Below are 16,345 nucleotides of genomic sequence, written 5' to 3'. Positions count from 1 at the left end.
TTTTTCATGCGTAACATTTTAGGAGAAATTAAAGATAATAATAAAATATGGAAATAGTTGGATAGGTGATAGCATGCTATTTTGTATGATTATAGAGTGGTTTTTAACGTTGAATATGTGAGGTATTGATGCCTTAGTTCATTATTCACTCTATTTTTATGCAATTTTTTTGTATCCTATGCTTCACGGGTTGTTAGTGTTTTTGTTGAGATTTTAGGTCCAAAGACGACCAATTGAAGCCTATGGATGATGAACCAAGGTTAGAAGCAAGAAGATGATGGAAAGAAGCCAAGGAAAAGGAGTCAAGTCAAGAATAAAGAGAGATGTGCAGTGGAGAGGCCTCTCCATAGAGTGGCGCGGCCTCTCCAGGTCAGTGGAGAGGCCTCTCCACCCCGCTGCTGTAGCTACTGCCAAACTTGGCAGTTTCAAGGATTTTGTGAGGAGAGGCCTCTCCAACTTTATGCCGCGCCCTCTCCACCTGGAGCGGCCTCTCCACCTATTTGGAAAGGCCTCTCCACCTCGTTGCTGAACTTCCTGCCTCACTTGGCAGATTTGAAAGAAGAGATTAGGAGAGGCCTCTCCAACATAGGGGAGCGGCCTCTCCATCCGAGGAGCGGCCTCTCCACCTTTTTGGAGAGGCCTCTCCACCCTGCTACGGAGCATTCTGCCCCAATTTTCCCCAGTTTGGAGCGGCCTCTCCAAGACATGGAGCGGCCTCTCCAGACTTTGGAGCGGCCTCTCCAGACCTTGGAGAGGCCTCTCCCGATGGGTTCCGTGAACTTTCTATTGCGGAGTTTACTATGAAATTGGGGATTATAAATAGCTTTAAGGGGCTCATTTGTAGGATCTTCTTCCTTCTTAACTCCCTTTAGACTTCTTAGGCCCTTAGTTTCTCCAAACCCTCTTTAATTAGATTAGTTTTTCTCAAAACTCAATCTTTGTAAGAATTATTTGAAGTTTGTTCTATCAATTTCAACAACAATTATTCTCAATCTTGAAGCATCAATTAGTAATCTCTTTCTCTCTCCTTTGCTATTTAATTTTCTGATTTTATCTTTTATTAATCTTAGTTCTTGCTTAATCTTTGTTAATTGTTCTTGCATGTCCAACCATCCTTGTTTAATCTCTCTCCTAGTTTAATTGAATTCATGTTAACCCTAGATTTAATTGTTAGATCGTTTTCCACCATGATTAGTGAGTAGTTAATTAGCTAGGGGTTGGGTGAAGACCCAACCAAGCCATGGGTTGATTGTTAATTGTGCTTGCATGTTCATTTTGGGTTGAGGATTGATTGTTAAAGAATTGGTAAATTGCATGTGTAATTGGATGGCCACTTATTGCTCATGTATTCACTTCTATGCTTGCATTGAGAGATGGAGTCTAGTTGTGAGCCTATTCTTATATGATTATGCTAAATTCCTCTTGATTATGGTTCCTTGTTTGAATGATGTAGTAGTCTTAGTTGCAACAATTAGGTGAGAAATCCCAATTGTTTGTGCCTTAATGCTTTCTTGGACCGATTGCAAGACAAACCCGAGTTAGTAGTCTACTTCCCATCGTTAAGACTTGGTTGGCCTATCTTGTTAGTTGAGTTTGGTTAAGGATTGCTTAGTGTTATGGCTTCGAAAGAAGGCAATGTTGAGTGCCCTCTCTATCACCCAATTTGTGTTCATGCTTGCCTATTGATTTGATCCGTTGGTTTGGTTGGAGTCGATCCCTATTTCCCCCTAGTGTTTGTCTCCATAGTAGTTATCTAATCAAAACCCCCAATTTGTGACCGAACTAGATTGCAACCGTTTCATACTCTCGGTGTACTTACCCATTCCCTGTGGATACGATCCTCTACTTACCCTAGACTTGTCTTAGGTTGGTTTAGGTAGAAATATTGTTTGGTTTTAGGGTGATCGTCCAACGACCGATTATTCATTTACCAAAATGGCGCCGTTGCCGGGGAATGGCGTTAAGCATTGAGTTACTTATGAGATATGAGAGACTAGTTCATTTGTATAGCTTTATTTTTCTTTGTTTTCTTTGACTAACCTACTAATCTCCCTTCTAGTCTTCTTTGTTTATGCCCAAACGCGGCAACAGGACACTTCCTCTAGTGCCGTTAAATCTTGAGCTTGAAAAAGTAGTAAGGGCAAATCGAAGAGAAAAGAGGGCGAAAGCTAGTGGTGCCACATCAAGTGAGCCACAAGTGGTAGTTGAGTCCGATCAATCTAGTTCTAGTGAGACTAGTGGAGACACCATTCCATTAGAGTCACCAAGGACAAATTCTCCAACTTCTCCACCTCTTCACCAATTTGAGATGGCTCTTCCAAATAAGACTTTGAGAGAGTTTGGTGTTCCTCCTCCGTATCAAGAAGCAAGTGGGATTGTTACTCCCACTACCGAAGCAAATAATTTCGAGATAAGGCCCGCCCTTATCACCTTGATTGAGGGTCATCAATTCTCCGGGGCAAAGCATGAGGACCCCATTGCGCATCTAAAGCAATTCACACGGTATTGTAGCACCGTGAAGGCAAATGGGGTGACTCCGGAGTACATTCTTCTAAGCATGTTCAAATTTTCTCTTTCGGGGAGTGCAAGTGATTGGCTCGATAGGTTGACTCCGAATTCATTGACAACTTGGAATGAGGTAACTTCAGCATTCCTTGGGAGGTTCATTCCTCTTGGGAAAACGGCGGAGTTGAGGTCCAAGATTTCAAACTTTCAACAAGAGCCCGATGAATCCCTCTATGATGCTTGGGAGAGATTCAAGAGCTACCAACAACAATGCCCTCACCATGGCATGGAAGATTGACTCTTGCTCCATGGGTTCTATAGAGGACTCTTGAGATCGGACCGCATACTCTTGGATGGAGCATCGGGAGGACCTATCATGAACAAGCCACCCACGGAGGCACTAAAGATCATAGAGGATGTAGTTCAAAACTACACCGATTGGAGCCCCGATGAGAGAAGCACTTCCAAGAAAGGAGGAAAGTATGAGGTAAATGCTATAAACATGATTAATTCAAAATTAGATGCTTTATCTTCTAAGTTTGATCAATTGCAATCCTCTTCTCTATCCCCTTCCCCACGCCAAAATTCGCATGCATCTAGTTCTTTAAATGATAACATGTCAATACAAATGATGTCTTGTGATGCTTGTGGAAGTGATGATCATGTGACTTCGGAATGCTATTTGCTAAATGATTCATGCTCCCCTTCCCCTTCCATGGAACAAGTAAATGCAATTAACAATGGTCAAACCAATCCTAGGTATGACCCTTATTCCAACACCTACAATGAGGGATGGAAACATCACTCAAACTTTGGTTGGAAAGGGGGCCAAACCCAAGGAAATGGTCAAGGTCAATATAGTGGCCAAAGGAATGTTCAAAATAATCAAGGAAACTATAGGAACCAAGGTAATGGTAACTATGTGTCAAACAACCAAGTAAATCAACAAAATGACAATAGGTATCACCAAAGAGGTCAATATTCGTCTAATCATAACCCACCCGGTTTTAATGGAGGAAATAGACCTACCCTTGCTCCTATCCCTCAACCTCCTCTCCAACTTCAAGCTCCCCCTCCTAAGTCAAGTCTAGAAACAACAATGGAAAAATTTGTTAATGCTCAAACCAAGAAAACCAATGATTTAGAGGAGTCTATCAAGCAAGTGCAAGTCCACAATAAGATGCTAGAAACTCAATTAACTCAATTAGTTAATGCACTTAAAAGTAACAATTCTAGCACCTCTTCTCCTAGTCAAGAAGAACATTGTAAGGCAATTATGACTAGATGTGGGACTAGCATAGATGAAACTCCACCCATGAGCTTGCAAAAAGAGAATGAGAATGAGGAGGTTAGAGAAGAAAAACAATGTGAGGAGTGTAAGTCAAGTGAGGATGAGATAGTTGTCATGAGTGAGTCCACCACGGTGAGCTTAACCGAAAATTGTAGTGCAATTATCAAAAACCACTCTCCCACTAAACTAAAAGATCCCGGAAGTTTCTCTATTCCTTGCTCTATTAAGAACATTTCCTTTGAAAATGCCCTATGTGATCTAGGAGCTAGTGTGAGTTTGATGCCTTTTTCGGTTTATGAGAAGCTTGGTATAGGTGGTTTGGTACCCACTAACGTCACTCTTCAACTTGCCGATGGATCCACCAAATTCCCTAAGGGTAAGGTTGAGGATATCCCTCTCAAGGTAGGTGATTTCACCATTCCGGTTGATTTTATTGTGTTAAGAATGACGGAAGATGTCCTCACCCCCATTATCCTAGGTCGACCTTTCTTAGCAACGGGTGGTGCAATCATTGATGTTAGGGAAGGAAAACTCACATTAAATGTGGGTGATGATGAATTTTGTCTTACTATTGACCCAAAGAGAGGATGCCCTTCCCCCATAAAGGATTGCATGACCTTAGAGGCTATTAGTGATAATGATTTGCATATGTTGAGAATGCTTTGTGCTACTAATCCTCTTTTAAATGTCCATGAGTCAAAGCAAGGTTTGGATAGGTTTGATGAGGTGATTGTCATGCTTGCTTGCCTCAAGACTATGCTTGAAGATGGTGAGTCCGACGCTCACAAGGATGATAAGGGTGACATCAAAGCTTCCAAGAAGAAGAGGAAGGGAAAATCAAAGAGAAAAAGGAAGAAGAAGGATTCAAAGAAAATTGATGAAAATGAATTTGTTGTAGGTGTTAGTCAAGAAAACAATTTGGTTTTGCCCAAGATGGCGAGTTGTAACAATGAAAACAATGGTGACAATTTGGTTTCGAACTTTATCCCACCTTGAGGATATTTTTCGAATTTGCGTCAAGCTAGTGACGTTAAAGAAGCGCTTCCGGGAGGCAACCCGGGTATTTTTGTAGTGGATTAAGCGAGGAGGAAAAAAAAATAAAAAATAAAAAATAAAAAATAAAAAATAAAAAATAAATAAAAAATAAAAAATAAAAAAAAAAAAACAACAACAACAACAACACAAAGTGCAAGTCTTCCAACAACAACCAAGAAGAACAAAGGTACCAAGGAGGTTCAAGCTTCAAAGAAGACCCGATCCTTGAGTTAGTCTTCTTTCTCTCCCTTTTTATGTGCTTTTATTGCTTAACATTGATGACAATGTTTATGATAGCTTGGGGGGGAGTCATTTGCGTGCCTTCTTGACATGTTGGTTTGTTTTAGTTGCGTTTGTTTTGGTTGTTTCATTATTTCTCTAATATCCAAGGCCCTAAATCCAAATTTGCTTCCTTGAAATCCAAATTCTTATAATGTGAATATTAGTTTCCCTTTTCTAGTTAGTATTGTGAGTTATTCTCAAAAAAAAAAAAAAAAAAAAAAAGAATTGTGTACAATGAAAAAAATGCCCAAGGATGAGACTCAAATGACGATATTTATGTGTTTCGCTTGCTTGACTTTTGTGTGATGAGTAAAAGTTCTCTTAGAAGGGTGTATGCAAGAGTTGGGGTCATTTAGAGAATTATTAACCTTGATTGCATTAGTATCTATGAAATAAAAACCGATGAATGCTCAATTGCACATCTAGCATAGGATATTGTCTAAATTTGCCCAAAGAAGGATATGTTTGATTTAAATTGCGGTCCCTTGTGCCCTTGATGTGCATCCTCCTCATCCCCAAAATGAAACTCTATTAGGGAATTGGTTCTACTTGTATCATGTGTAATAAGTGGCATAATAAGCCACATGTTTTGAATAGAAAAAGAGCCGCTCACAGTTAAAAGAGGCGAGGGCAATGAAATTGAAAAAAAAAAAAGAAAAGAAAAGAAGAGCATAGGAAAAAAGGAGAACAAAAACTCCCCCCAAAAATTCTCAAAAAAAAAATTTATTTTCTCTTCTTTAGAGGTCAACTTGTGGATGCCTCCCACACCGTTTCTACATTGTTATATCTTGTGAAATTCCTGAGTTAGAGTGTAGTTAAAGGGCCTTGGGTGTGCATTTTGGGAGGTGGACTAGCATTTTGAGATTTTATAACTGAAAAAGGGCTTGTTACAACTTTGGAATATCTAGATGTGCTCTAATGAACTAGTAAAAGGTCTAAGGATGTAGCGTAGTGCAATCTTGCTTAGTTCTTCTCTTTACCCCCAACTCATGTGTACATTTTTATGATTGGTAATTCTCGAAAGTTTCTCACTTGTCTTGCTTGTGATTTTTATCCAGATGAGTTGACTTGGGCGATAAAAACATTGGAATATTGTGTAACCATTGATGGTTTGTGTTTGGTTTTTCTGTGAGTTGTGGGTTAAACTCAAGGGAAACCCTCACGAGATCAAAACTCGTCCCGTAAGGCGACTTGTGGGTTTAAATGGCTTCTTACTTGTGCTAAAAGTGATTCGTGTTTGCTTTAAGTTATTTTGCTTACCTTTCCTCCCTCTCTTGTTGTTTTCCCTTAGCTTGGCTTTAGTAAGTTCTTTCCTCACTATGGTGTGTTATGACTATTTTGCTCGGGACGAGCAAAAGCTTAGCTTGGGGGATTTGATAGCATGCTATTTTGTATGATTATAGAGTGGTTTTTAACGTTGAATATGTGAGGTATTGATGCCTTAGTTCATTATTCACTCTATTTTTATGCAATTTTTGTGTATCCTATGCTTCACGGGTTGTTAGTGTTTTTGTTGAGATTTTAGGTCCAAAGACGACCAATTGAAGCCTATGGATGATGAACCAAGGTTAGAAGCAAGAAGATGATGGAAAGAAGCCAAGGAAAAGGAGTCAAGTCAAGAATAAAGAGAGATGTGCAGTGGAGAGTATAAAGAGAGATGTGCAGTGGAGACTCTCCACTGCACATCTCTCTTTATTCTTGACTTGACTCCTTTTCCTTGGCTTCTTTCCATCATCTTCTTGCTTCTAACCTTGGTTCATCATCCATAGGCTTCAATTGGTCGTCTTTGGACCTAAAATCTCAACAAAAACACTAACAACCCGTGAAGCATAGGATACACAAAAATTGCATAAAAATAGAGTGAATAATGAACTAAGGCATCAATACCTCACATATTCAACGTTAAAAACCACTCTATAATCATACAAAATAGCATGCTATCAATAGGTAGAAAAATATAAAAAAATTGTAAAAAGCAAAATTGATTTTTTTTTTGACAGAATAAAGCAAAAATAGTTGAGTGAATATGAAACTAATAAAATACTCCCTCCGTTTCTAAATACTTGCTCCATTTCTCCATGCGCGGAGTTTTAGGAGAAATTGGCAAAAAGTAATAAAATATGGATGTAGTGGGGTTGGTGGAAGAATAAAAACTTATAGAAGGCAAAAGTAGTAGAGAGAATTAGAGGAGAGAGAATATATGTTGGGACCACTAGGTGAGAGAAATTAATAAAATATTGTAAAAACTTTCTAAATAAGGAAATGGAGCAAGTATTTAAAAACGGCAGCAAATGGAAAGTGGAGCAAGTATTTAAAAACGGGGGGAGTATGATTTATGTTGGGTCAACTAGTTAAGAGAAATAAATTAAATACTCTAAAAGCTTTCTAAAAGAGGTATAGGGCAAGTATTCTAAAAGTAGAGCAAGTTTTCAAGCCAGAGGGAGTATTTGTTAATCAAAGTTAAATGGCATTATGAGGTGTTCAGTTAAATTAACAAATGATTTCCTCCGTTTGGTTTGCTAAATTTCTTGGAAAAATTAGAAAAAATAATCCCAACTTTCATCAATTTTGGTATAATAATCCCAACTTTGGATTATTCTGGAATAATCCAAACTTTGGGGGGTTTCTTTTTCTTCAGTCCTTATGACCGATTACCTGTTGAGAAGGTTAATTTTTTTTTTTTTATGTTTTTTTTAAAAGCCACGTGTCAGACATGATTAGTCCAAAATAAAAAAAAACTTTGAAAATTAAAAAAAAAAAAACATAATTCCCCCTAAACCACCAGCCCCCCACCCAAACCACCCCCTCCACCAGCCCTCCCCCACCTCTTCCACCAGACCCCACCCGGAAAACACCCCCAACGCAGCCGGAAACCACCCTCACCCCCCGACCACTACTCCCCACCTGCCGAAACACCTCCCTCTCCCTTTCCCCACCCATGAAACCCTCCCCCCTTTCTTCCCCCACCCCGTAAACCACCTCAAGCCCTTCCTCAAAAAAACCCTCCATCACCACTGGCACCCAAACCTCCTCCTCTATGCCGACGTTCTCACTCCCCCAACCATTCCCGCCCCCTTTCTCCCTCAATTTTGACCCATAATCGAAACCTTAAAACCATAATTGGGGTTTCAATTTTGGAGTATGGCGGTGAGGGTTTTGGATGTTGCGACGGGGATGGTGGTTTGGGTCGGTTTCAACAGGTGGGGAGTGGTGGTCGGGGGTGGGGGCAGTTTTTCAGCTGCGTGGGGGGTGTTTTCGGGTGGGGTCTGGTGGAAGGGGTGGGGGAGGGCTAGTGGAGGGGGTGGTTTGGGTGGGGGGCTGGTGGTTTTGAGGGAGGGAAGTTCTTTTTTCTTTTTTTATTTTTCTTTTTTTATTTTTTGTTTTTTTTTAAATTTTTTTTAGACCAATCAGGTTTTGACATGTGTCAAGTAACCTGATATAATGGGTCATTGACTTTTGTTGACCGGTTTGGGATTGAAGAAAAAGAAGACCCCCTAAAGTTCGGATTATTCCAGAATAATCCAAAGTTGGGATTATTGTATCAAAATTGATGAAAGTTGGGATTATTTTTTCTAATTTTTCCAAATTTCTTAGCGCTTCGTCGTGTTTGCTGTTGTTAAAGGTTTGAGTATTTGTATTCGGTGGTCGGAGACTAAACGGTGGTTTTAGATCGGAAATCACCTCAACCGTATTAATTTTGCCATATTATGCTCTATGATGTTGGGAAATATTTATAGAAATTAATGAGAAGTTAAAATATTGCCAAATTAATTGAAATGTATGGGAATCTAATTGAGCATGAACATGGCATAAACTAATCCTTTGGAGTACAATTACAAACTAATTGGCATTATTCCAATTTTAATTATTTGTTTGAATGGGTAGTTATATTTATTTAGCTTAATGCACAATTGCACATAAAAATTGTTGAGTTTGGCAAAGTGTGGAGAATGGTTCAAGGCATAATGATGCATAGCTTAGGGAGCTTAAGCTATGGGATATTTCTTGGTGTTAAGCAATGGTGGATGGCAAAGGGACAACTTCATATGAAGATATCTCAAAATCTAGAGATTGTTTTGAGGTGATTCAAGTTAGAGGTGATAACTTGTCTCAAGAGCTTTCCAACGACCAGTCATAAGATTGTTTTGGAGAAAAAATGAGAAAGTTGTGATCTTTTTACGAAGTGTTATCAAGCCTGTCAAGTTTGCGCGTCGGACGACGCGCAAGGTATGAATGCGCGTCCGCACAAAAGGAGGCTGGAAATGCGTAATTCGATGGGAGTCCCGTCCGCGGAAGTAAAGCATAGTGCGTCCGCGCAAGGTGCTGTTATAGCCTGATTTCAGCCACACGATATATTATTAGCCGTTGATGTTTCATTTATGCTTAGGGTATATTTTGCTCATAGCCGTCATTTATTTGGAAGAAGAGGAGGGAAAAAGATATAAAGAGCGAAAGCCTCAATGTCTACCCAAACACTTATTAAGGTTTGAGTGTTTGAGAAGGTGAGTTTGGGGGTGCATGGGAGCTTTCATGGTGTTTGAAAGCTTGTAATCTACATTGTAATTCCTCAATTTGTTACTCCATAGTGGATTGGTGGGTTTTTCCCCCAATTCTCGGGTTTCCCACGGTAAATTTTCCTTGTCTCGTTTATTACTTGTTTTTCGTCTTCTTTGTTGTTTGCCGTTAATCACAAATTAGCTTGCACATTCGTTAATCCTTTTAAATGATTTCAAAATAATTACAACCAAAAGATTTAATTACTCGATCTCCACCATGGTGGTTTGGATTTTGCGATGCTTCAAGGTAAGCCTTATTATCCATCTGAACTCTAGCTTAACAAACCTTAAAGCCTTTTCCATGCAGACCTTGTTTTGTTGATAAGAGTGCAGCTCTATAGGCTTTGCAAATGCCAAAATTAGCAGCGAAACTCTACAAGTGCATACCAGTTACATCATGCCAAATGCCCCCTCTACCAGCTAGACCAGGAACCCCCGTTGTTGCCCCATTAAAATTTAACAACCCATCCCAAAGGAGGAGCAAGCCAATGAACCATGACTTTATTTGTGAAAGGGACTTAAGCTAAGCTAAGATGATGATTCTTTTTTTTCCCCATGAGTTTTCCTATTTAAATCGTGAAATTCTAAAAATGATTTGATATTTATATTGCAACTAATTTGACTTTTAAATTATTATGGATTCTGAAAAAAATATATATTTATAATTGGTTTTAATTTATTTATTTTAACCTATTTAGGAAAGAACTAATTCTAATTTGTGATTCTTTGTAAATACTTTTATATAGATGACAGGGTAAAGTCGTATCCCCTAATCAAAAGTAACACCTAAGTCCTCTAATTTAAGTAGATAGGGAAGTAGGGTCGAATCCACAGGGAAACTGATCTTTCTATTCCTAATTAATTAATATAATCTAAATTATTAAAGTAACCAAATTGTTGTTTGTAAAAAGGTACTATACTACGGAAATCAAGTTTAGGGAAAAAATCAATCATAAGGAAGACTAGGGTCACAGGTTCACCAATAATTAATATTCCGGGATAAAATATAACAATCAATAATCAACATTGCACAAATAACATGATTGACAGGCTCTCGCAATTTATTAATCAACATAGATCTAACAGGCTCTCGCAATTTACTAGATCTAACAGGCTCTCGCAATTTACTAGATATTAATAAAAGTCTATAAATAAATAGATGGAGTAAAATACATAAAAGTTAGAACATTATTGTACATATGCAATTTAAACTAGAGATTATATAAAACTCTAGAAATGTTGCATCAACAATACATGATAGCAATGAGATTAAACAACAAAATTAAGCAGCAATGAACTTCTTTTCGATCAAGGATTCGACAGTTTCCTTAAGACTGACTTTCAGGGGAATGTATTTGATGCCTAAGCTTTCCACCTTTTCCTTAGAAACCTTGTATGTTGGATTGAAAGGCTTTTCATTTGAAGGCCTATAAGTGTGCATAAACGGTATTATCAAACATGAAATAACAATATATACTAGGAAATAATATGTAGTGTAACTATGTCAACCTGTTAAATTTCGAAACAATATGAAATGGGCCTGGGCAACCCGAACAAGGAGGAGGAGAGTTTGGGCCACAAACAAGGCTTTGGAGCTTCCATACTAAAACCAATTGGCAATAGTAGGAGTTACTCCTCTACCTTATAAAGTGGAACCACCTCTCCTCTTTCTCCAATGTGGGACACTCATAAGTGGGCTACAATGGGATTCAACACTCCCCCTCACTTATGAGTGTCCTTAGAACTAGAGCACACCAGAAGGTACAATATAAATCCTCTTTGGGAATGAACATCCAATAGAGGCCCCTTAACCAGTGGCTTGACAAAGCCCCAGTTATAAACGGCCCAACAAACCTGGGCTCTGATACCATGTTAAATTTCGAAACAATATGAAATGGGCCTGGGCAACCCGAACAAGGAGGAGGAGAGTTTGGGCCACAAACAAGGCTTTGGAGCTTCCATACTAAAACCAATTGGCAATAGTAGGAGTTACTCCTCTACCTTATAAAGTGGAACCACCTCTCCTCTTTCTCCAATGTGGGACACTCATAAGTGGGCTACAATGGGATTCAACACAACCCTTCATTAATAAGGCAAAAATTACAAATATAAAAAACGATTTGGAAACCTTATCCCATCTCCATCTCTTCTCTCTCCTAAACTTTATCTGTTGTTAATTTTAAAGAGGTCTTGTTAGGGACTTACTTGTTAAGGAGGATCAAACTTACTTGTTAGGGACTTTAAGATCAGGGTAAAGCTCCTTTAAGATTTTCACAAGTTCTGATACTTGATGAACACTTTCATTTAACAGATATCTCCCAATTGCTTCAGGAATTTCGAATGCTAGAATGTGTGCTTCAGCTACATTTTTGACATGAACCCATCCATAAGTTGCATTATCATAGGTTTCTGAGCCTACAATAATTCGAATAAAAGATTGTCAAAGTTTAAATAGTGCAATCTTTGCATACTAAAGCATGAATCTCTTTGGCTCATATTAAAACTAGTAAGTGCACATGAGCTATGAAAAAAATTAGAAAATTATTTTATATTTTATCAGGTTTACCCAAATAAAGTACATATTTTATCAGTAATAACAAGCCTAGAAACATAATGTACATACCATTGACCAAATTTAGAATGGCGGCAACACTAGCATTGATTGTTGGTTGTAGCGTAGGACCTATCACAATTCCTGGGTTTATCGACACCATATCGATGTCATGTTCTTTGACAAATTTCCAAGCAGCCTCTTCGGCGAATGTCTTTGACAACAAATACCATTTCTGCATAACAAAGTCAGGTTTAAGTTTTGTCATTTAGCTTTCTTTAATATTTTAACAATCCTAGAACATAAGATGATTACATTATGGTAAGAAAGTGCACATACCATTGGTGATTTCTCACAGTGTTTTGGGACAGAAAACCACGTATCGTCGACTACAGTTTCAGGTGTCAGAGGTTTACCATTACACAAAACAGAAGCCATCGAAGATGTAAAAACTACACGTTTGATGCTTGGAACTTTAGCACAAGATGCAAGGACATTCAATGTTCCTTTAATTGCTGGATCAATTAGTTCAACCTAAAAACACGACAAATTTATATTCATTTACAATTTTTGCAAAGAACTAGCAAGTTAAATAAAATAAACAACCAAGAAACTTGGGATTATTTACTTGAGGATCGGAGACGTTTAGTTTGACGGGACACGCAGTATGAAAGACACCATCACATCCGAGAACAGCGGAATCAAAGGAACCTTCCTTCACAAGATTGGCTTCGAACAGGTGGAGTCTTTCCTTCGCGCCATCAAGAGCCAACAAGTGATCTACTTCCTTTGGATCATCTATACAACAACATAACTAAGAAATTGTAGACTAAGGACAAAGTTACCGGTCTAAATACCCTAGTAGTTAAATTTATAGTATTAACGTGACAATTAATTTATTCTTGATGACAATTGGAGTCGTAAATCGTATTAGGAGAACTCACTAGATAATTATACAATATTCACAAAATCTATCCTAACCTATAATAGAATATCTATATATCCATATATTTTATCAATATCCCCATAGTCGTGAAATGTCTACAAACTAATATCGAGTAGGAATATGCAAGACTCGTACATGACCCAACACCACCTTCTCTAGAACGAAATGAATGTACAATATCACGTGCTTGGTGCGTTGGTGTTTTATAAGTTTATGAGAATGATAATTTGCAATGACATTATTCACAATAAACAACTGTGGCCTGCCGATGAGGGCAATGTAACTGACAAAGAAGATTACGAAGCCAACTAACAAGCCTCAACAACAACATTAGTGATGCCTCATTATTTTACCTCTACACTTGATCTAGAGATAGTAGCCTAATGCTTAGAATACCAAGAAATGAGGTTAGTTGGACCCTAGAAAGCAATCATATCATAAAGTCGAACGACGAGTGACGAGAGACTCAGGACACCTTCCCCAGTTTGCATCAGTATAAGTGATCAAGTTTTAGGAAATGAAGGATATAAGTGCAATCTATGATCAATGGAACCCTAAATGTATTGTAGGATGCGTTTGAATGCATCATAGTAAGCCTGTCTGGGATCATTCATGAATACACAAACCTATTGAACTACAAATGCTATGTCAGGGCCAATAAAAGTGAGGTACCACAAAGCACTTGCAAGACTGCGGTAATGTATTGGATCATGATATATACTAAGGTATAGACTCTACATTAAGTTTGGACTTAGTGGCCACTAGAGTCACCGCAGGCTTACAACTCCCCACACTTGCGCGCTCTAAGATTTCCTTTTTCATATTTATATATGTTGCATGAAAAACACATATGACGGTGTACATGTAACATCATGACATATAAAAAAATTCAAAGAACCCAAGTTATTCATCGAGAACCTTTTATGTAAGGAGAAATAATGTTAGTTTCTCGTAGTCGATCCGAAAATGTAACCAATACAATTTCATCAACATATGAGAATAAATAAGTTGTAGCCTTCCGATCCCATGTCAGAAAATGAACAAAGAATTTTCACTCTTAACAATTGCAAACCCCACCTACAAAGGATAGTTAGCAAAACGCTGATGCCAAACTTGTGGAGCCTGCTTTAGGCCATAAAGAGCCTTACAAAGTCTACAAACATACCCTGGAAATCTCTTGCCAACATATCCAGGGGGTTAATGCATATACACACACTCAATTAAATCACAATGCAAAAAAGCATTTTTCACATAAATTTGGTGAATATACGGATCAATGTGATCAAGAACATTATAAGCATGAGCGTGACATTAAACAACTTAGCCAATTCGAATAATAAACCTTCTCACGGTCAAGGGGCAGCCAACTAGGGCTTGAGGGAAAGAAAAAATATAAAAAAAAATTAAGCACGATTGCATAAATTAGGGTTAGATCAAAACCTAGGTTGTGATATCATCATGTTAGATAAGCACATTTTTTTTGGTGTAACACCCGTTTCACCTGTTGGGCTAATCTGAATTCGGGAATCAGTTATGGGTGGTGGTGGCGGTTAGGTTTCAGTCCCCTTTTAATTGTTGTTGCAGGGGATCAAACATGGGTTCTCCCTACTAAGTGTAGTCTCAATTACCACTACACTAACAATCAATTGCCCTGTCAAATTAACATATTAAGTGTATATAAAATTATTTCTCACATATATTTTGACACATTTATTATAAAATATTGTTTTTGAAGAAATCATAAAAGATTTATTAATCTTTGATTATTTGTCTATAATAAATAATATAATCTTTCATAAACCATTTGAAAATTTGACATTAGGATAAGATGATTTAATATGCATGTATAAAAATTTTGTCAAGATAATTACTTAAACGTGCACCAATGGTCTATATTATTATTATCGATGAAGGTAATTAAAGTATTCATAGAATATATTACAGTATTGGAATACTTTGGCATCTATTACACTTGATATGTATAATTTACCAAATTTAATTTATTGGATATGATTATTTATTTATTGTAAAAAGATTTGGCTTATCGAAATAAATAAAAGTAAAAGTGAGTAGAATTTAGAAGAAAAAAACAGATGAAAATGAAAAAGTCAATAAGACTTAAGAATGGACAAGAAATACATAACAAAAGAGAAATTAAAAAAAAAAAATGCATACTTAGGCTAAGAACAGTGCCATTGACAATGTAACCACGATCCAGCAAAAGCTTTCCAATCCAAGAAGCAATAAATCCAGAAGCTCCTGTTACACAAACTCTCTTTCTTTCTTCAGAATTCTCCATTAAAACTTTGTATCTCTTTTTCCTTAAACTATATTCTTTAATTTGTTCAGCTAAAATAAAACCCTAGTACAACTTTTATGTGATAGAGGGAATACATATAAAGATTAGTTTTAATGATTGTATAAATTTGTTATATATCTCATGATAATCTCACTAATCATAGTTCCTATGGAGGGCCGACTCAAAGCTAATGAAATGACGGGCAGCCGAGCTGGGCCCATATTAAAAAAAGGGCCCTAATTTTTTTTTTTAAAAAGGCCCTAGAAACTTAAGCAACACGCAACAATCTACTACCTCCGTTATAGGTTATGTGCAACGATTTGACATAAAGTAGAGAGGGAAAATGTCAAATTGTTGCACATAACCTGTAACGGAGGTAATATATTAATATATTAAGAGACATTTTTAAAAACGTCTCTACGTCACGTAGAACCCTTCACTATGCCACACCACTAACTCAACTCCTTATAATGCCACGTCATATACTCAATTCTTCAACATGCCATGTCATCCGCACTACTATGTTGTCTCAACTATATTGAGAAAAAATTTATAGATGAGAAGGTTCGAACCCTTGACCTTTGAAGCAACAATATAATTTAACCATCTAGGCTAATAGTTAATTATATACTTGTATGCTTTAATATTGCACACTAAATAACATTTTACTATAAAAGTATTGAAGATACATACTACATACATACTATTAAATGCTCTTAAAAAATAATAAAAGTAGTATCATGGGACAATGCTCAGACTACTCACTAGTTGAAAATTGAAAGTCATGAAAAACAATATACGGAGTAAAATTCCCACAACCCAAACGCAAAACTCTCTAAGGTAAACATCAAGATATTAACTACGCGAAAAAAAAAAGACA

At 37.5% G+C, this 16,345-nt stretch overlaps 1 protein-coding gene and 1 non-coding gene across 2 annotated transcripts; both read right to left on the bottom strand.

Annotated features, from left to right (window-relative positions):
- Window positions 1-2,686: 2,686 nt before the first annotated feature.
- Window positions 2,687-2,793, bottom strand: LOC145621825 (small nucleolar RNA R71). Its single transcript, XR_014108620.1, has one exon. It is a non-coding gene; the product is annotated as a small nucleolar RNA R71 (small nucleolar RNA).
- Window positions 2,794-10,951: 8,158 nt separating this feature from the next.
- On the bottom strand, window positions 10,952-15,465 carry LOC145619921 (phenylacetaldehyde reductase-like). Its single transcript, XM_081674600.1, has 6 exons — window positions 15,342-15,465; window positions 12,849-13,018; window positions 12,560-12,754; window positions 12,293-12,455; window positions 11,898-12,084; window positions 10,952-11,096 (listed from the first exon to the last, which is right to left on the bottom strand). Exons 1-6 carry the CDS (start codon window positions 15,463-15,465, stop codon window positions 10,952-10,954), a joined length of 984 nt encoding a protein of 327 aa, XP_081530726.1.
- Between the last annotated feature and the right edge of the window lie 880 nt (window positions 15,466-16,345).

This window comes from Chenopodium album, chromosome 27 (assembly GCF_948465745.1).
Source record: "Chenopodium album chromosome 27, dcCheAlbu1.1, whole genome shotgun sequence".
Taxonomy (NCBI): domain Eukaryota; kingdom Viridiplantae; phylum Streptophyta; class Magnoliopsida; order Caryophyllales; family Amaranthaceae; genus Chenopodium; species Chenopodium album.
Note: the sequence above shows the minus strand (reverse complement) of the source record. Positions and strands in the feature narration are given on the sequence as shown.